Source organism: Drosophila teissieri, chromosome X, assembly GCF_016746235.2.
Source record: "Drosophila teissieri strain GT53w chromosome X, Prin_Dtei_1.1, whole genome shotgun sequence".
Lineage (NCBI taxonomy): Eukaryota > Metazoa > Arthropoda > Insecta > Diptera > Drosophilidae > Drosophila > Drosophila teissieri.
The window spans coordinates 13,722,290-13,744,593 of record NC_053034.1 but is presented as its reverse complement, the minus strand read 5'-3'; the positions used below and the strand labels follow the sequence as shown (position 1 = coordinate 13,744,593).

The 22,304-nt window shown below is 42.5% G+C and overlaps 1 protein-coding gene across 2 annotated transcripts in view; it reads right to left on the bottom strand.

Moving 5' to 3' along the window:
• The window catches only part of LOC122623646 (netrin-A), a 43,267-nt gene that overhangs the window by 5,403 nt on the left and 15,560 nt on the right, over positions 1-22,304 (bottom strand). For both annotated transcript variants that reach the window (XM_043802921.1, XM_043802922.1), the window contains exons 2-3: positions 10,247-10,435; positions 31-180 (exon numbers count right to left, since the gene is read on the bottom strand). In XM_043802921.1, coding sequence (XP_043658856.1) covers positions 31-180; positions 10,247-10,435 — 339 coding nt within the window. The remainder of the gene's footprint in view (positions 1-30; positions 181-10,246; positions 10,436-22,304) is intronic.

Genomic DNA, 22,304 nt, shown 5'->3' with positions numbered 1-22,304 from the left:
AATACTCTTGGTTTGTGGCAACACACTCACTTATGCAGGGGGCGATGTGGGAGCGACTTTGCTGGTAACCACGGGCGCAGCGGTTGCAGGTCAGTCCGGTGACCCCGTCCTTGCAGGGACATTGACCGCTGGTGCTGTTGCAGATCTTGCCAGATGACCCGATCGGATGGCACTCGCAGGCTGCAAATGAAAGTAAAGAAATGAAATCATTACAGCTGGGATGTCTGAAAACACATAGTGCAGATGTGGCTGAACTTTGTTTTTTTGATTTTTGCAGAGCGTGCTGAGAGCTTAATGGACATGGTGCGGCACTTCAAAGACAAAACGGCAATCGCCAATGGCCAATCGCCACCGGACTCGCAATCGAAATCGAATCGGAATCGGGAATCGCCAATCTGGTCCACTTGAGTTTTACTTAAAGTCTTTCAAGTTCTGATTTCTGCATCATCACGTTGCCGCTGCATTCACCATCCACCATTCACCACAGATTCTACCCGGGATTTTGGCCCCCATTCCGACGGCAGCAGATTCGTTTATGAGCCGTGGAAATGTGCATTAATACAGATACGATTACTGCCGAGTATTCCGTTCAATTTGTATGTACATATGTATGTATGTCTGTGGACTCCGGCAAATTGAGTGCACGCCACCAGTTAACGGCTGTCCGCCGGATTCGCTCTTTGTCCGTTTCTTGTCCGTCCGCACACGGTTAATTGCAAATGAGAGTGCAAATGGGACCGCCCACCATTATGTGCCGCCCACTTTTCCCTTTTTTTCGCTTTTGAATGCAGTACGCACTCGAACAATGCCAGTGGTTTGGTAAAATTAAATGTATGCCAGATATGGGACCCTTTAAGCACTATCTTCGAATACTTTAAATACTTTCGATGTCTCTAAAGCTGTTATTTTAATAAATATGCCCAGCCGAACTTAATCCTGTTTATTTCCGTGAAATTGTTTCGCTTTCCTCTCCATTTTTCTAGTGTCATATGGGTCGGTTTTGAGACTATTATGAAGGACTTTGCAGTTGTTTCTTCAGCTGAGCCTGCTCCCTGTGGGTTGTTTAGTTAATAAGCCGCTTTCGGCCACATCTAATGGGTCTTTGCGCAGGCTCTTGGCCAAAAGCTGTTGCATATTTAAAGATTTAACTTGTGCACGGCATTGGGAGTGGCCTGAGTGGCATGGACAGCAGGCAGAGTGGTAAAGGTGGGTGTCAACTGCGGAATACACACACTTGTGGCATTTAACCCATTAGGGTTTGTCACAAAGAAATATTTCTCGAATTTAAATGTCTTTGGAATGTTTTACATGAGATATTAGTTGTGTTTTCAACACCGTTAGTTGTTGCATGGCTACTTGGAGGTTAGCACTCGAAACCAATGGGTTAACTAGGCGTACTCTGTCCTGCTCTCTCAATCCCAGCCTCTCGCTTCCACTTTCATAGCCCATATACAGACATACAGATATACGAGTATATGAGTATATGCCGTGTTCGTTGCGTGCGCTCGTGCAACATTTGGTAATTTAATCCGATTTACAATAAATTAAATGCGATTTATATGCACACAGTGACACATCCGGATGATAACAACAACAGCGGCAGCAACGGACAATAATAACTTGCAACAACAGCAACAAGAGCAACAATTCCGTGTGTCCATTGTTGCTGCCTGCAGGGCGCTTCATAGTCGCCGAACGGGCACAGTGGGGCAAAACGGCACAAGACAGACAAGAAAATATTACATTTCTATTCCCAAATGAGAACGTAGCTGTATCTTTTTAAATATTGTTTGAATATTATGAATCTTTTAGGATATTTTTGTAGTAGCTTCCTAGAAATAGGTGTTGAAATTTGCTGGCTGTGACAATAAACTCGGCACCACTGTGCCGCTTACGGTGGCTTTTGGGGCAACAATATGCGCGTTGTGTGCGCCGCGCTATCTGCGAGGAGCAGAGTGTGGGCCAGTTGGCTATGAATGCGAATGGGAATGGGCATGCGAGTGGGATTGGTGCTGGGATATGGTCCATGGACCTGGGGCATATGGGACATCATGGCATATGGAGTATGGAATATGGGATGTGGGGCTGTGGGACTTGGGACCTTCAGCTTTTTGGATATTGTTAAAATAAGCAAGCCAGAGAAAATCGCGGCACTGCAAGCCAGCGAGTTCATTACACACATGCCATATCAGTGCACGGCATTGGCATTGGCATTGGCTTGGGCATACATATACATTACACCATATATCCCCGTATCCGGATCCCATCTGCTCCGGATTCCCGGTGCCATCCATATGCTCCTCCCCTGTCCGGATTTACTTGTCATTTTCCATTTGCGCGTAGGTTTTCCTCGCTTTTTATGCCCTTTTTTCCCCTTTTTGGTCGTGATAAAGATTATGAATTTTCATTATGCCCTCTGTTCGAGTGGCTTCATTTTCGAATAGTCGGCGGGTATGGACTTTCCCAGCGAGAGCCATTTGCATTTCTATTTAATTATTGAGTCCACAGTGGCAGCGGTGATTCAGGGAAGCCCTTTCACCAGAGATCTCCTTTTAATTTGGCCCGAAGTGCGACCCAAATTTTTTGGGACAAAGAGCCCAGGCAAAAACGAGTCATTCCCTGCGGCTTATCCACAGATCGATTCGGGTCAGGGACTCCCGAAATAAATGAGCTCCTAATGAGCGGAGTCCACCAATGAATCACTTGAACCACTGACTGACTGGCCAGGGATTCCAGCGAAAGTGAATCAAGTCTAAAGTTTAATTTTGCTTTTGGGCATCTAATAAATTCTATGAAATACTCTATCCTTCTTCCATATTGGTTTGTTTTATGATTTGTCTGTTCTTTATCGCCTGCTGTGCATCATTAACATCGTGCATATCATGCATATATATATGTTAATCGAGTAATCTAGTGAAGCAGATGATTTAAGGCCATTATGCACTCATTAGATCATTTGTTTAACACGAATTTCTCGTTGCGCACCGATTCAAAGTTACCTCATTGAACGACCTATTAAACAGTTGAGTACACAGAAATAAATGTGCGTATATACTCGTATATATATCCCATGTTTATTCACATTTTCAGGTATGTTTTATGGCATCTGCCAGGCAGGGATATTTTTAAATCAATCATTCGCAGTATGGCTGGCATTCATTTGTGCGAGTACTAGTACATATATGAAATGTACGGATTGTGTTTTTGCACTCCAATCCCCTTGACCTCCGACCCTTTTTTTCTGCATTCATGTTCGACAATTTTCTGGCTTTGAATATGGAATATTTCGCATTTTTCATTGCCAAAAATAGTTAAAATGTTGATGGATTAAAAGATGGCAAATACATGAGAGAATCCTGAATCCATCCTGTTTTCTACTTTTGCTACCACGAATTCGTTATTACAAGTTATTTGAGTGCGATTCCAGGTAGCCTGGTGTTTTTCTTTCTTTGCCAGGGCAACGGAAAATTAATTAAGCAAACCACCCACTCGCGTTCACTCAAACAAAAGTACCAACACTGGGCCTAGTGTAAACACCATAAAGCAAATCAAGCGCAATTTGTTATTGTTTATTTCAACTTTGCGCAAGCAAACCTCCCAATTTGCCCCCTACCAAAAAACAAAAAACAAAAACCAAAAAAGAAATCAACAAAAAAATGAGCAGAAAACCCCACTGACCACTGGAAGAAAGTGCGTTACATAAATTTAGGGCAAAACTCTCTTCCTCGGCCATCAATTGCCCTAAAATATTACCCGAAATTTTCTAGTCCAACAGCGACGACGAAACAAGAAGGAAAAACATACAAAAAATCAGGGAAAACGAAAACGAAAACGAAAATTGTTAGCCATAAAGAGCACAGCTGCCAGAAGTCAGTAGTCGGTAGTCGGTAGTCAGGGGGCTATTGTTGATGCTGCTATTTGTTATTATTAGCAGAAAACAAAAGCCCACAGAATCGTGCAATTTTCCAAAGAAAAGAAAACCAAGCAAACAGACTCCTCTGCGGCCATAGAAGAATTATGAAGAAGATTGCGCATGATTTGCAGTGAGAGATTACACCTGACCAAGTGGGCGATGTGGGCGATGTGCAGATCCAGCCTATATAACACTAACCAGACCAGATCGAGTGCACATATATACTACATACATATATAAGAGTATATATACTGTATATATAGGTATATGGGCAATGCCATTACTTGCGCATTCGAGGAAAAGCCAATTGCACTAGTACTTATTAGCTGGCAAAATAAGCCTTTTGATTTGGTCTTGCTGCTGGAAAAAGCAAACACTTCAAATTCTAGAATATACGAATATTTCGAAAATTCTTCAATTGCATTTGTTTTGGCTTACAAGCATGCGATCATCGTTCAAATTTTAAATCTACTATTTATTTGCACAATTTTATTGTTTGCCAGAAATAAACGCTTTCGTCGATTGTTTAATAGTTTCAATTGCTAGTTTTCCTCAAGAGCAATTGAAAGAAATAGGATTTCAGTTGTATTTTGCATTCTTAAAGAGCCATTCAAATGCATAACTTTCCCAAGGAACCCAGTGATTATGAAATAAACCAAAGCTCAATGCGATTAGCCTTGGAGGGCAGGATTACATTACACATTCAATTAAATGCACACATATCGCACTTCGCACATCGCACGTCAATGATTCACTCGAATGATCATCTACCAATTGCTCATGAATTCAAATGAGCCATTTGATTTAGCCCGAATGTCTGAATGTTTGAATGCCTGAATGGCAAAAACCGGTCCAAAAAGGCGATTCACCTTTGCCATCGCCATCGCACTTCACACTTGAGTTTAAGCCGGCGGGCGGAACTTTTCTTGGGTCTTATTAATAAATCAAAGGCTTCGCGCGACACTCCACGAAAAGTTGCTTTTCCTCGCCTCTTCTTTTTCCCCATTTTCCTCCATTTTCCCCCCATTTTCCTCGCCCATTTTCCCGGGCGGCGGAGTAAGAAAAAAGTTTATCGCGGTTGCAACTGGCGCAAAGTTCGCTCAACTTTCGTTCGCCGTTCAAATGAGCAAAAAGCCTCTTCTCGTCTTGCTACAATTTTCTGTTGCATGTACAAAGTTTTCCATTTCCAGGTGGGGAAAAGCTGGTAAAAGGCTGGGAAAATCGACTCGGGCCGACAGGCGGACGGACGGACGGGGGGAAAAAAAAACTTTCCGCGCATTTCAAATTGTGCGTTAAAGATTGAGGCGCCTTGGGAAAATCGAGAAAATCGTACATGGAGTATGGAGTATGGAGTATGGAGGGGGCGGGGTAAACAGATCTGAATGGGCCTATTGAAAATCAAACGACGCGCAGTAAAGTAGGCAATGTGGAGCCGAATTGTTGCCAAACTCTGGCTTGCTACTTCCGACGACGACTGAAAGTGCACCGTTTCGGAAAATGATTTTCCAACTGGAAAAGTGGCTTGGTGTGAGTCGAGTGTGGGTTGATGTGGGTGGCTGGTGAAATGGCAGCGCCAATTTGACGCTCGAACAATTTGCACAGCTTTAAATGTCGGCTCGCATGCAAAATGTCATAATTCAAATTGGGCGGCTTTGCCCATCGCCCATCGGCGAACCGCTGTCCTTCCCCAAAATGTCCGTGGATTTGGGGACACTTCGGTGCTTGCGGGTTAAACGCTGCCATAAGCTCATGGGTACACCGAGAAAAAAGAATACAGCCCAAGCAAACAAGGGCTTTGAAAACAGCGTACTTAAGCAGTACGTTCCAATTCGAAATTAAGTAATTATTATACAATGTTTCTAAAGCCTTTTTGTGGTAGAAAAGCTACTCCATTCTCTGTTATTTGACTTCAGCTCATCAATCAAATCAATCGCCTCAAATGAACTACACTTCTTGAAATTCCAAGAGCATAACCGATTCGTTGTGCTGTTTCAATGCCACCCCTTTGAAACTGAAATGTTTCTAGAAATTTTTTTTTTACTCTTCTGTCTGTTGTTTAGCTATGTCAAAATTGTTCAAAAATTGCTTGTGTTCGGGGCATGAACTTTTATAGCTTTGCCAGCAGAAAATTTGTCACGGGGCTTAGTTTTTGGTTGGAACCACCCACTGGCTTTGAAATAGATTTAGCCGGCTTAGTTTTTCAAAGCCACCTTGGCATGCTGTATGATAAATGCATTTCGCGCTGGCATTCCGAAATTTCAATTAAGTTGCCGAGCGACCCTCGCGGCGATAACCTTTAACCTTTAAGCGATTCGGCACAGTTGCAGCGACGCGTTTTATGAAATTCTAATGATGTTTGACTGATTCCTGACTCCTTGTTTCCTTGTTTCCTCCCCCACGAAAGTAATAATGTCCTTGGCCAGCCTCCCCCATTTGCCACCGCATTTGAATGAACTTTGGGCAATAAAGAAACTTTTCCCCTCTACGTGTGTGTGTGTGTGTGTGTGTGTGTGTGTGTGGCATTATTTTAATTGCCGCTCCTGCTGTTTTCCATCCATGTTATATTGCTGTAACATTTCGCACGTGACTTTCCGATTTTATGGCTTTTAATTTCACGTATTTAGTTACGGATAATGTTAATTGTATTCCAGGGCACGCCCAACGCCCTACGCCCCCAAAATGCCAGTCGAGTTTCCTCCCCCGCCCATTGACACATGCGAATCCAGAGAGTAGAGTCTTTTGTCATCGTGGATATGGCCTATGAGTTCCGGGCAGTGGAAAACAATTGGCAGGCATTCAATTGTATACCCTAATTACTGGGCGATGATAAACGATTGTCGCAGATACGACGGCATAATGTATATTAATGCATATTAAAAGGATGGCCCTGTCAGCACACAAGGCATCGTTGTATTCAGTTGGAATTTAGAAAGAAATACATTGGAAATATCTAATTGATAATCACTACAAGCGAAAGTATCATTTGAATGGAAAAGCAACAAAAGTAGCGAACATTCCCTCAGTTGTGCTCATTATTAGCAGAGCACACAATCTGCGATTTGCACTTCTTGTTTTTATTGCCCTTGTGTGTATGTGGCATGCAGATTTAATGATGTCAACGATGGCAATAAGGCAAAAAGTAGAGTATACTTTTTTGGGGGCCTGGCAGGAGGAGGGTTCAGATTTTAATTATCAAAAGAGCAGTCGTTTGGGGCACAGGCAACACATGCAGACAAGTGTATGAATAACGATTCGTTTACGGCCAGGATGTCGGAAAGTTCGGATGTCGGGAGGTTCGGATGTCGGGAAGTTGAAATGTCGGGATGTTGGATCCTGCCGTTGGACAAATAATAATATGTAATTTTCCGGTCATTGAAACATTTGCACAAATAAGGAAATTGACTGAAATGACTTTGACAACACGTGTCCGTATCTATGAGTTTGCATCTGAATCCAAGTCTGTAACTGTAGCTGTATCTGTGCCCGTATCTGTAGCTGTATCTGTAACTGTGCCCGTATCTGTATCTGCATCTGCATCTGTATCTGTGTCCGTATCTGTATCTGCCTGCATCTACGGCTGTGTGTAATTTCAAATTTCAAATACCAATTCCACAGCCAACTACTCATTTCCCACATTTCCAACCCAACCCAACCCAAGCCAACCAAACTCTCTGTCTAGGCGATGAATTATGGCTTTGGCTGGCATTTGCTCCATTAGACTCGACTTTGCCTTCCTCGAGTAAATCATTTGAATATTTAAATTAAATCAACTTCAAATTCAAATTCAACTGATGCACACACACACACTCTCTCACATGCTGGAATAAATGTAGTTTTACGGAAGCCAAGTTGCTGCTAATCTTTTTCATTTTAACTGGCAATCGAAATGAATTTAAGGCGTTAATTATAAAGGATGTTAATGGCATGGCTGAAATCTAATGGCTTTCAGTCAGATGCGGAATGCAGATTGCGGCGGAAAGATTTTGAGGATTGGGGAATGGAATTGCAAGCGTTTGCAAACCGAAACTCACAACCGAAAACAACTAACTGATTTATTGACAACTCAATATTAACAACAAGCTCAATACTAAATCGCCACATTTAAATGTGTACTTGTGGCTTTTGAAGCTAGAGGTAATTTAAAACAGCCTAGCACGACTTACGGTTCAGTTAAGTAATTATTATGGAATTCTAATTGTTGATTACACACTGATTGTAATTATCTCAAAATCAATTTGCTAATTGCTTAAGATAATTTAAGCGCTCGTTTGGTAATATTTCCATTACAAATGAAGTCTACGTACTTCACTTTATGCATGTAAGTTCTTTGTTGCGTTGGCTTAAAGTGTTTCATATTTTGAAGTCAACGCCTTGAGGGTCTCTAGATTTGCAGCTTGTGAATAATAAAATTCAAATATGTACCTTTGCATGGCAGACAACCCACAAGCACATGAGGACACCCCTTTTTGTGGCAGCTCTTGCAGTGGCACCAAATGCCATTAGTAATGTGAAATTATTTTAAATTTATTTCGAACGTTATGGGGAATATGTGTGTATGAAAAACGAGCCAGCTCGAGATGAAACGAATAAATCACTGAGTGTCCTCCTGCGACTCTTCCGTCGGGGGCATCAGCTGGCGAGGATTCTTTCTCCTGTGGCTCCTGTGCCACAAAGACTTGCCCCAACAATTTCGGGCTGACTAATTGAAAGTGGCAGTGGGAGGTGGCAAGGGGTATGGGGTAAGGGGTATATGGCAGCCGCAACATTTGGCAAATGACAAACATGACGTAAAACATTTTGCCAACAAGCCAGAAACAAGTCGCAGAAACACAAAAAAAACGAAATGAAACGAAATGAAATGAAAGAAATGAAACAATGGCAGCCACTGTAAGTCCGGGGAATGTGCAAATCTTTCTTAACAAATTGCACGCGTGTCAAAATTAAAACGAATACATTTTTTATGGCCGCCGAACGAAGAGGCAAATACTCGTAATTTCCAAAAATTGTCGCAGCGGCGCCTTTTTTGTGCCGAAATCGCAAGTGGTTGGGTGGCTTGCGGTGGGTGGGTGGTTTGCTCGCCGATATTTACGATGTGGCTGGTGGCTGGTGGCTCCGTTGCGACTTGGCGGCGGATAATTAATTAAAAATCGATAAGAATTTGATTTGGATTTAACGGCTCTGGCTGAGCGGGCACGAGAATTATGATGCTTAGTCAGCTGAAATCCGCAATACGAAAGCCAAAACGCTGAACATACAGCTGAATGTTGAAAGCCAAATGCCGAGAGCCAAAAGCGGTTTGCGACCAAAAATTTCTGACACCGCAATGACAAACGACAGGCGGCACCCCCTATAACACCTACCGAAATCCCCACGAAAATCACTCCCACTGGGCTCTCTTGTTTTTGTTGTTGTTTACGATACTCGATTCGCAATTAGGTATAAATTTGTTGAATGCGAATTCCCAGCGGGATGCTGCCTACCATACATGTTATACTATATCCGTTTATATATGTATATATATATAAGTTGTATGTTTGCATATAGATGCGCCACGCAACTATAAATAGTTGTAGTTGTAGTAGAGCGCTTCAGATTTTGGCCATGTGTTCCACCTGATTTGATTGTTTGCCAATGAAAATGATTGCAGGCAATAAATTTCGGCTGCTTCCTCCGCTACCTCTTCCACTTCCCCTTCCCCTTCCTCTCCCTCGGCCATATAAAGCACATCCGCAATCTCACTTTTCTACATTAAATAATCCACTTTGGATTTGGGCTAATGAACAGCTCAACAAGCAGGTTTTGTTCCAACTAAGCTTCATTTAATCGTGGCAATTTAATAATATTCTGCAACCAGCATGCTAAGTATTTGTATTTTTTATACTATTGCTTAATACATTTGTCGAACTTTTTTTAAAGCATTTCCCTTTGGCTGCTGGCGTCTTTTCCGTATCCGCTGGCTTCGCTTTATTTTTATTGTTTCGATTGGAGCGCGTGAATTTATGGCGGCCATAAATTACATTACAAACAACACACTCGAAGGTCGCCTGGGGATGGGCTGGGCTGGCCCAGGGGTGGCCACAGGGGGCTAAGGGGGTGCCAAAAAGGGGGCCTAAAGGGGGAGCCAAGGGGGTTCAAAGGGGATCCAAAGGGGTATCTAGGGGGAGTCACAAGGGGCGGCTGTGGCCCAGTTGGATGTCGCTGTGAGCTAATTATTGTAAATTAGGCATTAATCTCGGACACAGGAATGTCTGCTGATTGCACAACACGTTTTTTATAGCTAGTTCTTTTTCTAATTTATAATTTCTAATTTAATTTAAATATGTTTCAGCTTACCTTTGCACACCTTGCGGTGGCTGAGCGGCTTGGTGGCGTCGCGGTAGAATCCCTCCTTGCACTGGTGGCAATTGCGGCCGGTGGTCGAGTGGCGGCAGTTCTGGCAGACTCCGCCGGAGACGCCCTGCGACAGCCGGAAGATCTCCATGTTGAAGCGGCACTGACGCGCGTGCTTGTTGCAGTTGCACTCTGCAATGGAAAATGGCAAAATGGAAACAAGTTAGTGAAGTTCGCATGTGAAAAGATACATTTGCCATGATTTTAATGTTCGCCTTCAACGACTCTATTGCCGCCTTCGATTTGGCGACATCGCACATCCCAGATGCGATAAATGCGATAAATGCTGAAAAAATGGCACGCAAAATGGTTTGTCCAGGCAAATGTGCCAAGATTGGATGGGGAGTGGTGCAAGTTGGTGGGGCAATGTAGCACAGATTGGCAGTGGATCTGTTGGAGATGAGAGTGCTATTTGTCTAGCGGGACATTGGCTTAGTTGGATAATTTATGCGGCGATTTGTCTTGAATTACTTAAGACTTAAGAAGATGAGAATATACTGGGGTGCTGAGACTTGCCCAACGAAAACGGGGCGTATGAACAATATAGTAAGGTAGGTAAAGTTATTTAACAGCATTCGAATTATATGGAAACATTGGCAGACATTTTGCCCCTTTAAATACTGTATTTACTGAGATTAGATGGGGTTTTTATGTTTTGAATTATAAACCCACTTAATGCAGTTGAAGAAAAGCTAACTGGCACTAACTATTCGATCAATGAAGAGCGGAGGTTTTTTGCCGTCGCCTGCTGCTTGTTATGCTTTTGGCAAACAGTTTTGCTATTGACAGTCGAAGGCGAGTGCTGCGGTTTCTGCTGCCTGCCATTGCCACACTCAGCGAAATAGGTGTGACTTTTAATTCAGCTTTATGCCACTCAAATTCCCATCGATTTTGTAGTGATTTTCTGCTGCAGTTAGTTGAAAGTATGCCCCGCTTTTGTCTGTGTACAAGCTCTGTGCTGAGTTGACATCTTTCAGCTGAGGTTTGGTGGCCAAGGAAAGGAGCGACATGGACAGCTGACCTGTCAATGGCATCGACCACGAAACTGGAATCTTTCTGCTGCTGCAGCTTGCAGACAAAAACTTGAAGCGCCCCCCCATTGTCCACTGGTCGAGGGCCCACTGTCTGTCCAGGATTCCGTGCAATCGACAGTTGTGGCGCCCCGGACTTCATTTCGCCGTTTGCAGTTTGCAGTTTGCAGTTTGAAGTTCTGGCCACATATGTGTGTTATAATTATCTTGCACAGTGAGACAGGCAGTCTTGTCTGACTCTCGCCTCCACTTTCACTCCACTTTCCACTCTCACTGGTTCTATGCGATCAGCGACTGTTCCATGGTTAATGCCGCATGCCACATGCCACATGCCGCATGCCTATTCCTCATTTCTCATGCCTCTAATCCCGTCCTCCTGCCAGCCACAGAGCAACTTATGTCAGCGCAAATATTTGAGCGCAGTCAGGGACTTTCGCATTCATGCACTGCCAAAAAAAACCTTTATATATGAATATATGAATGAATTGAGTACGTAGCCTTACATTTGATGATTTTATGCATATTTCTTTCCGACTAGCTATAGCATTTCGCGCAGTGCAGTCTCTCTAGCAGTGGGAGACCGTTGTAGAATCGTCAACAAAAGCTAAGCAAATATTTGAAAAACGCTGAGAGCTCAAAGCACGGCGTGTGGCTAATTGACAAGCTGCCAGGCACCAGGCTACCAGATATACCTACTAGACCACGTATAGCCCCCAAAACATCCCCACTTCCGCCCCGAAAAAGGGTTCGGTTCGGTTTTGGTTTGGTTCGGTGTTAAAAATGCTAGATAATTAATTTTAATGACACACTTACGACCTGCGACTCGCGGCTCGCGACTCGCGACTCCCGGCGAATGCCACTTGATTTATGGGCCGGACAGAGATATTTTCGTTTTTACTTTTTTTTTTTGGACTGGGGGGATTTCTTTTCTTTTGGGGGCCATGTAAATCTCAGTGGGACGATTACAAAATGCCCATCCAGCTCAATCAAATGCGACTTAAAGCGATGCATAAAACCGCTCATTAGCCGGACCCCAAGCTGCTGTGTTATCCGAGAAAGGTGAGTCCAGTAATTAAGTTCAAATTTGATAAGTGGCCCTCAAACACTCATACACTCATACACTCCCCGGAATCGCCGATGCATTTCGTTGCACTGGGGGAAAACAATGAAATCGTCAGTATCGGTATCTTTGTATCTGTATCTGTATCTGTATCCGTATCTTTGTCGCAGTCGCAGTTGCAGGCCCAGAAATTAACTGCCTGGGAGAGTTTCCAATAAAACGACATTTTTAGGCCGCTTAACTTTCGACACGAATTAGTCACTGGGTGACGAGAAAAAACGAACGTTAATTTTCAAGGGAAAGCTAGTGGATCGGCAAAAGGATAAGAGTTTGAAAGTAGTCAAGTAAATCTAAGCCAAATGATGTGATAAGCTGGCCATGATTTTAAAGAAGCGGAATAAGCTGGCTTCTTTTGCAACTGGGTTTCTAAAAATCGCCATTTAAATGGCAAATTTTGCGATCTATAAATGAAAGCCCTTTGCAATCTACCAAAACCCACAACCAGTTGGCTGCCTCTGTTGGCCATCTCTAATTAACTGCAGAGGGGCGCTTTTATTTTCTTTCTTTATGCTCCTTAGGGATATTTTTTGGACATGGATTTCTGGCCAAGCTTAGCAGCTCCGAATTGGCCAGAGCTGCGCCATGGCTGCTCCGTTGATAGATTGTAGGAAAACGTTCGCTTTTGGCCACTGCCAGTGGCCCATTGGCCGAAAACAAACCAAAACATTCCGTATCCAAGCAGACCAAAGCCAAAGCCAAAGCCAAAGCAAACGCAAACCAACCAAAAGCCAATTCAACGTTACGCTTTTGACTTGATCCAGAGTATATAGTTCATGCCGGAAGAATTGTGGCATCCAAAATGGAAAGTTCCTCAAAAAGGATATTATACTGTAGCACAACTATATTTCATTATAAATAAGTTTTGATTTTTATTTAAATTTCATGCCTATTGTGAGATCACAGTAGCACTTCGTTTAGTTAAATTGCATTTAAAATTAGTTTTGGTTTTTATTTAAATTTCATGCCTATTGTGGTCAGCTTGCTTTGAAAAAAAGTAAATTAATCAATTCATTTTATTAAATTGTAATTGTAATTTAATGGTAAGCCGCAATAAGTGTGGTCAACTTTTCCTAATTGAACTCATCGTAGATGTTCAATCACGAAATGGTTTTGCAGAATCGACGTCGCATAAACCGACTGGCTGTTGATGGGTTTTTATCCCCCGTTTTTGGGGCTTTCTGGTGTTTGGGGCTTGGGGTTTTGTTGGCCGGGGCTTTTCCTTGTCCATGTCCTGGCTGAGAGTTTTCAATTTTCCTCACTCGATCCCCTTCCCCCCGATACCCCCATTCCCCGCGTCTGCTGGTCGTTGTCGACGTTTCATCGTTTTATGATTGATTGCGTTCGCCTCGCAGTGATTTTCGGTTACCGAAAATTGTGAATTGAATTCGTGGCGTGGCGTGGCATGGCGTGGAGGGGATGGGAAGGGAAGGGGGGTGGGAATGGATACCCCCCCCCTTGAAAAAGGGGGGCTTTTCAACGGAAGCGGGGACTTTCAATGGCTGCTGGTTGTTGGTGCGATTGCGGTTGCGGTTGCTGCTCTTGCGTTTTTGCACTGCAATTTGACAATTTCATCGCAAAATTGTTTTGGTGTTTGTGGCCGTGTTCTCTGCTCCTCTGTGTCTCTCTGTGATTTATCAAAAGTGGTCGTTTTACACACACACACACACTCACAGAGAAAATGACGAAAAACAAAAACATTCCTGCTGGGTAATTAATAATTTCAGTTTCTGCACACCGAACAAGGCGAAATCATTGTTCATCGACAAACAAAAAATGTGATGTGAGTGATTCACAAGAAGCCGAGCCATTATGTCATCTCATCGCGTCTTTAGCTGTCTGTCCAAAGTGTTCTGGTTAACCCAATTTCGCCACTCTTTGAACTACAACTATACTTGCACTTATCTATGGTACAGGGCGAGTATTTATAAACATTTCCATCGTAAACGCCCCAAAACAGTCGTAAACAGCCAGAGCCACTTTCATAAATTGTTCGCACTGACTTCCCTGGAAGCGGCCGTAGAAAATACCAAGAAAATCGACCATCCCCATCCCCATCCACATGGCCCCAAAAAAGCATCCAAACAATTGGGGACCACTGGCCCAAACCCCGCCCACTTTGCGCCCAACTGCATTGTAATCAGCTTTATTGGCCAATGTAATTAACTTGCAGGCTTTTCAGCAGCAAATTTATTTTGTCTGTCACCTAGTGGATGGCAAATCTTCACTTTGCTGCCGATCAAAAAGTGCACAAAGTCACTTTCTTTAGAATTGTGCATACCCTAGCTTAGGAATTAATCTTAATTAGCTTGGCTACTAGCTTTTGTATAAGGAAGTTGTATAGACTCGCACTTTTTATACAAATGGCTGAGAATGCATACAATTTGCTATAAGTAAACCATTATTTTTCGAACAAAGTAAATTAGTTTAAACTTAAAAATATAAAATCCAATTTTATGCAACAACAGTTTAGGCATTGAAGTTCAGACAATAGAACAAGAGTAATGAATTAAAGTTGCCCCTGTTTCCATCTAATCCACTCCATGCTGCAGCATTTTCCGCGCCCTCGGCGCTTTTTCGGAAAACTTGAAACATTTTTCTTTTGGCGCTTCCTTGCAAAGGAAAAAAAAGAGAAAAAAGAGTGCAATTAAGGCGACTGCAGCAGCTTTTGTTTTCGGTGTCGTTTCGCGTGCCGCAGCTGCAACATTTTCCTTGTCAACGGCGGCGGCAGAAACAGCGATTACAAATTGTTTGCTGCTTGTGGCCAAATAAATAAATACAATAAAAAAATACAAAAACCCGAGAGAGTATGTATGTATGCTTATAAATACATTTTTAGTTCAGGCAGCGAGTAAAAGCAGCGGCGGAATCTCCAACTTCCAACTTCCACTTGTTTTCATCTGCATTCGGAGTTTTGTTCTCTAATTAACGCCGGGCGAATTAACATATAAATATATACACATCTGGGCAGAGGGGGCGCGGGATGGAGAGGGGAAAATCAGGGTGCATCGCCGATATCCTGCCGCTAATAAAAAACAATGTTCATGGCTTCACTGTGGCCCACACAGGCGGCGGAGGAGGGGTCGATTGGAATTTATGTTTGGTTTTTCGTCGAACTGCTCGGAGCATTCGGAGGAAAATGTTCTTTCTGTTTGTTATTTCTATGTTTTTTTCCTTTTTTTTTGTCTGTTGTTTTTTATTTAAATCAAGACCCCGAATTATTTCAATTCTCTGTGTTGTCTTCCTTTTAAATATTTGAATTCCAAACTCCAATTCCTATTCCAATACCAATACCAATTCCAATTCCGATTTGGGTTTTCAATTTTCGTGGTGCATTTTCTACCATTTCCCAAATTAGTGCGGAGGACGCCGAGGAAAAACAATAAACAAATTTCCAAAATGTTTGTGTGCTCAGCTTCATTGCGAGCGCGACAAGGATAGATATACATATGTATATATATATATATATACGTATATAGATATATAGGGTGGGTTAAATAAACGACTCGTTAAGACACATAAATAAAAGCAGCACCAGTTTCCTAATTAAGTCGCTGGAAAAGTGGGCCCGAAATAAAATCATTTAACAAAATAAGTTAAGTGAACAGCGATTATAAATGGCAGGCACTATTCACTAAAGATTGTGATGCATTGTATGGCCAAAGCTCTATTTAGTTTTCACTTTCTATATTTTATGTTTAAAACATGTGTCTGCATTTTCCATTAACATTGTAACATTAAGCCTGAAATAATACTATTTTTAATGTGGGAATATTTCCCAGTAAATCAATTGATTTGTTATTCCGGAAATAGTTCATATAATAGCCCTTTTTCACCAGTAGGGCTATTTACCCCCCAAATAGCAAATAAATATTATGCAGCGCATTTGAAATTACCAAAAAGGTAAATAAATCCTTGTGAATTATTCTCAACACGATTTTCCCCGCTTCTCAGGCCTCATTAATTAGTTTGGACAACTTGAGATCGCAGACAAAGCAAACTCAATTGAGTGTGCTGCTGCTGGAGTTTCTGGTGTTGAAATAAGCATATGTATCTGTATCTGTAGCTGTATCTGTAGCTGGTGGGTGTGTGTGTGTGTATCTGGCAGATAAACAAAACAGCAGCTAGATCAACAACACTTGCAGGTGAGGTGAAAGGTCTCCGCTGCCGCCGCCCGCCCGCTGATCGCCCGTACCGCTCATCCTCATCCTCATCATCATCTTCAACTTCAACTTCATACCGCTCGTACCGCTCAAGTGGCGCATTGTTGTTGCTGCTGGGTTTTGATCTTTGTTTTGATTGGGATTCGCTTTTCGAATTCAGAGTTGTGTGCACAGGGAGAAACAAGTGCCCCTTACCTATCTACATTACCTAGATCAATCTAAATACTAAACATCATTTCTCTTATGAGACGTTTTTGACTTGAAGCAACTAAGTATGTGGCTGGTGCCTTGTGTAAAGTTTGGTTAGCCCTATTTTCTCGCAGTGCACTGCCCGTTCTGTGGATCAAAGTGCTGCTGGTTGGGCTCTGAGTTTGGAAGTGGTGCTGCTGGCTGGATTCGTGGTGTTGAAATGTCAGCCAGCAGCACTTGCCGCACCGCACATGGCCTCCAATTGCGGCAATATGTTTTGTTTAACATTTTTCTCGCCTTTTTCGGGGGCCTTGCAGTTGCATTTGTTGCATTTGCTGCATTTGTTGCATTTGCATTTTGTTTGTTTATCTTTTGGAGCTCTGCACGTGTGCGCTTATTGTGCGGTGTGTGTGTGTTATGTGTGTGTGTGGGAAATCGTGGACTCTGTGCCCATGGGCCACGCCTTAATTACCATTTGCCAGGGGCTAATTCGTATAAATGATTTTTAAATGCGCGAAAATGGCCCGGCTACTGATTCCCAATAGAGTTGTAGATTGCATTTAATTAAGCAGAAAACTCCGTCACTCCATCACACCATCACAGCAGATCGCCCATTCATTCCTTCAACCCTTTTGTGTTGTCGTGTGAATGTCAATTAAAAATCGTATCTGCCGCCTGACATTGTGCATAGTATCTCGTAGATAGTCTATCTGCGATGTCCGAACAAATTCCGCAGAAAGCCTCCATGAAATGCGATGCCTCCGAAAGGTCAAAGATGCCCCAATGCAGCCGCCAACGAAACATAAATCAGCTCCTTCATTCCAGCAGTGGGATGGGTTTGGAGTTGGGATGGGGGACACGAGAGTTCGGGTCGCGTTCTGGTGGAGTTTTCAATGTCACAGTTGCAGTTACTTGCAGATTTCTCAGTTATTTTATATTCGCCCGATTGTCGACACTTGTTGCCCTTTTTTTGTTGTTTTTTTTGGGGGGGCACTTAAGGGGAACATGGGTTTCCATCTAGTTGGAGTGCAGCCGACTTATAAATATAAATTGAATTTCATTTTATATATAGGTATATACCTAGGATATAAACGACTGTTGTTATGCTCTTTGGATCTTTGCAAGCTGCACACCCAAACTGTCAAGTAAAAACAACTAATGCATAAAAGACAATCGCATAAATTTATGACTTGGCACTTTTTTAACCTTTAGGCCATGCAGGTGGAAAGGTCAGCTATAATTTCCTGGATTGCATATTATTGTGCAATTTCATGTGTAAGAGCATTCGAGCATTCGGGCATTCCCCAGAATCCAGCAATTCACTTCACTTTTTAAGTAGTTTCTCCCTCCTTTTTTTATTGTAGTTTTTGGCAATTCGTCATGGTCAGGACCTGAGATCGGAGTACGTGTAAAATCTCCAGCTGGGCGGCCTGGGCTCAGAAACTTGAATCCTTTTGTGTGCCCGGCCTGGGAAGCCGCTTCCTTCGGTTGCCCTGCACTGTTTGCCATTTATGGCACTTAAGCAAATTAATAATAAGATGCCACCAGAGGCCCAAAGTCGCACAATGCCACTGGATTTCGGATTTCGTATTTCGTATGCCGTATTTCGTATTTTGGATATGACAATGAGCCAGAAATGGATGTACATGCGTGTATGTCTGCCCGGTCATCATGAGATAAACTAGCAACCGAAAAAATTGAGAATGAGAAAAGGGGGCGTGTCGGCCGACTCAGTTTCGTTTTCATGGATTTTAATCTTGTACCCCTCTGGTTTTTGCCACATTTTCGTACTCTTCGGTAGACATCAGTGCATTTATGGGTCCGGGGTGAGTGAGAGCGGTGCATTGTGCATTTATTGTCTGTGCCGAGTTTGAGGCTTCGATTTGGTCAATTGTTCAATGAGTTTTCCCAACAGCAGCTGCTGCTCTGTGCCGCTCTGTGCTGCTCTGCTCTTGCCATGTTGCACATTTTGGCCCTTCTTCTGCACTCAAAAAAATAAAATGGGAAAAGACTATTTACAAGGAAATTACAGTCTCTGTTTATGGCAAGTGTTGCAGTTATGTCGCTTGTAATGAAATCAACGTTCTTTTTTGCACATTAGTTACTAAATAATATTAATTCAATTATTCATATTTAATATACATTTTCTTATATAAAACTTAGCATTTTTTTTCGAGTGTCCTTGAAGGAAAATGCATGCAAAACTATGTATGTACGAAGGCCCAGCAGAGCAGCCACGTCCCTCGTGCAGCCTTTGCATTTATTTACATTTGTCCGTGAACACGGACACACGGACAAACGGACACACGGACAGTTGGACGGACAGACAGCGAGGCAGACGGTTGCGATGCATTCAAATTCGCATTCACATTCACATTCGAATTGACATTCATTCATTCACTCGCCGACGAGGGAAGGGAAGGGGGCTTGTCGACTGGCAAGCCTTTTCTTCTGGGTTTTCGGAAATCGCCGCCCAAAAGGGACCTTCCTAACAGGTGTGCAAACGGTGGTCGAAATGGAAATGGTTATGTTTTATTATGAGCCCGGTGTGCAGAGAGAGAAATACATACATACATACACATACATATGTATGTACATATAAGGCTATAAGGATATGCCGACTGGACGGGGATAAAGCTGCTGCTAATCAATTAGTGACAACATAAATCGATTTCCATTGAGAGCTATTAAGCCATAAAAGTGGAAAGCGTTGGACGATGAACCTGAAAACCGGATGCCGAAGAGAATCAGGAATTTAACAACTTATAGGGATGCTAAATGAAATGCTTAAGCTGAGCATCAGAAAGATTAATAATAATAGTTATATATTTCTTTAATATTTCTTCTATTTAGAATTTCGCATTTTCATCTTTATTCCATCTTCAAAGAGTTCTATACATTTCTTTACATCTTTCACATTCACTTCGCCTGGCTGTCTCATCAGCATCACATTTCTTTTAACCAACATATCCCAATTCTAATGAACTTGTTCGCCTTGGGAAGGGATATCTGTAGTCCCATCTCTAGTTTATCCCATCATAAACATGCTGTTGTCAGGCAGGCGGGATCAGAGACACATATATAGGCCATTAAACTGAGGCAGTGATTGGGAATTATTTGTGTTTAAAAGGCCGTGATAAAGCGAACTCCTTGGCAAATGCAGTTGAGCACATTCTGGCCAAGTCTGAATGCGATGAGATATGCAAAGTATTCTTATGGCTTATTAGTTTCTCACACGATAGTTGATCACAGTTCCTGGGTCCTTTGCCGCTTTCCCATTGAAATCGGCACAGATGACTATCTAGATGCCCCTAAATCCTTTAGGCCAAGTCAAGTTAAGTCAAGTCGAGGTATGTAGTCGTAGTCGTAGTCGTTGACAAAACGGTTACCCGATAGCTACTATTATTTGGCAGTGCCATTCACCTGAATGCCTGAATAAAGTATATTGTCAATGCTCATGGACAGAGATATAGGGACAAAGATACAGATGCAGATGCTGATGCTGATGCAGATGCAGATACAGTTGCAGACTCAGATTCAGATGCAGAGAGGACAAGTCGTGAAAGTAACATGAACGGGGCCAGAGCCACAAGCAAATCACAATGGGCCAAAACAATGATAATAAGTAAAATGTGCAAGACTTTTCCCGCGATCTGCACTGCAAATACTGCCCATCTATTTATGAAATCGATTATTTAAAGACATTTTATTTCGGTTATTTGTACGTTTCTGTTATATTGATCGCATTTCAGTGAGTAAACCATGTATTTTTTTCTGTGTGGTCATGATTCCAACTAGGCAGCTAGTCCAGCCGAATCTTTATTAATATTTGTACATATATTTATCTGGTCTGGGTCTGCTGTTTTCCAGAAACGCTCGAGGTCAAAGAGATAAACGGAAGCCGATCTGCGCTCCAATTGAACCTTAGGACAACGACTGCCGTCGCGAGACAATGCAATTTGCATATTAAGACAATGCTATCTATACATCTCCCAAGCACCGAAAGTATCTTCTGCCTTTTCTGGCTATCAATGCTCCTCTTCACCATTTTATTTCCGATGGGGTTCGTTTTCTTTTCAAAGACCGAGAGATAGAGAAAGAGAGAGAGATGGGCAAAAGTTAATTGCAGGGGAAGAAATTAACACTTGACTGGGGCGACGAAAAACAACTTTTGCCACAACTTTAGTCCTCGTAGTCGTTAAAAAAAAATAAGAAAAAAAATAATACCCCAGAGAAGAAGAACCAACGAAACAGAAGCCAGTGCAAAGTTATAGGCCAACAAGTGCAGATAATATTTATGGGCAAGACAAAGCCGCAACACAAGATGGCCATGTACGAGTATCTGGCTCCCTTTACAGCCAGTTTTGTGGTCAGTATTTCTGGCCCAAACGTCGCCTACTATCTTATGCCATTTTACTTTATGGGACATTTTGCCATTTCATAAAGCCAGCCTAGGGGATTGCATGCCAAGGAGTGGGAATGGGTTGCGGTGCTAGAATGGCATAGGATAGCATAGGGATAGTCCTTGTTCTTCCAACATCCTGGGTGTCCTGGTGTTTATTAAATGCTATGCACAAAGGCAGCAGCCAGCAGGCGGGCCTAAAAAACCCTAAAAAACAAACAAACAGATCTCGCAATGCCGCTTAACGACTTTCGATTGCCGTTCTTTTGTTGCACACTATCCTGCAGTTTTTTAAATGAATTTATTAGGAATTTCAGAATATTACTCAGTCTGCACATTTCTATTCATCTATACAAACACAAGGTGCTTAAAAATCTAAAATTCTAATTTAAAGCAGTACTAGCATTTGCTGAGCTCTAGGATTATTATTATTTAAGTGATCTTTTCATTGCAACTTTAGAGTATCTGGCATTTCGACTTCAAGCTACGTCTCTCAACTTTTTTTACAGTCCCCTGGTATTTTTGTTGTACCTCACTATCTTTCGCAACTTTTTGTGTCACATTTATCGCACTTTATAATTAAAAGATGAACAAAGAAATGGTCGCCTTTCTGCTCAGCGCAGAGATATATGAAAAACGAGCTGTTTTTTATATTGTCAGGGAGCAGGGAGCACCCCGTTCTGTGGCTACTTCTTTTTGGTTTTTGTTTTGGTGTTTGTGTCAAGTCCCTGGACGCCGTCTTATCAGTTGGCTAAATAATGATAACAATAAACAAAAGTCAAGCCATTGTTGTAAACGGTTTTGCTCAGCTGCCGCCTGCTTCTTCTACTTCTACTTTGACTTCGGCTGGCTGTTCTTTTAATAAATTACATATTTATGTATCTTCAGCTGACTTTTGCCGCGGAGTCCACGAGTCCCCCGCTAGTTGGCATAATTGTTGGACCCACGCGATGCGATGCTATGCGATGCGACGCGGCGGAAGATTAACAACTTCCGAAATGGCTTTTTTAATGACACCAATTATGAGTTTCTTATCGGGACGGCAGCTGGACACCTCAGCTCCCACTGTCCCGCAGTCTTTGCATTCGACAACCTTTTT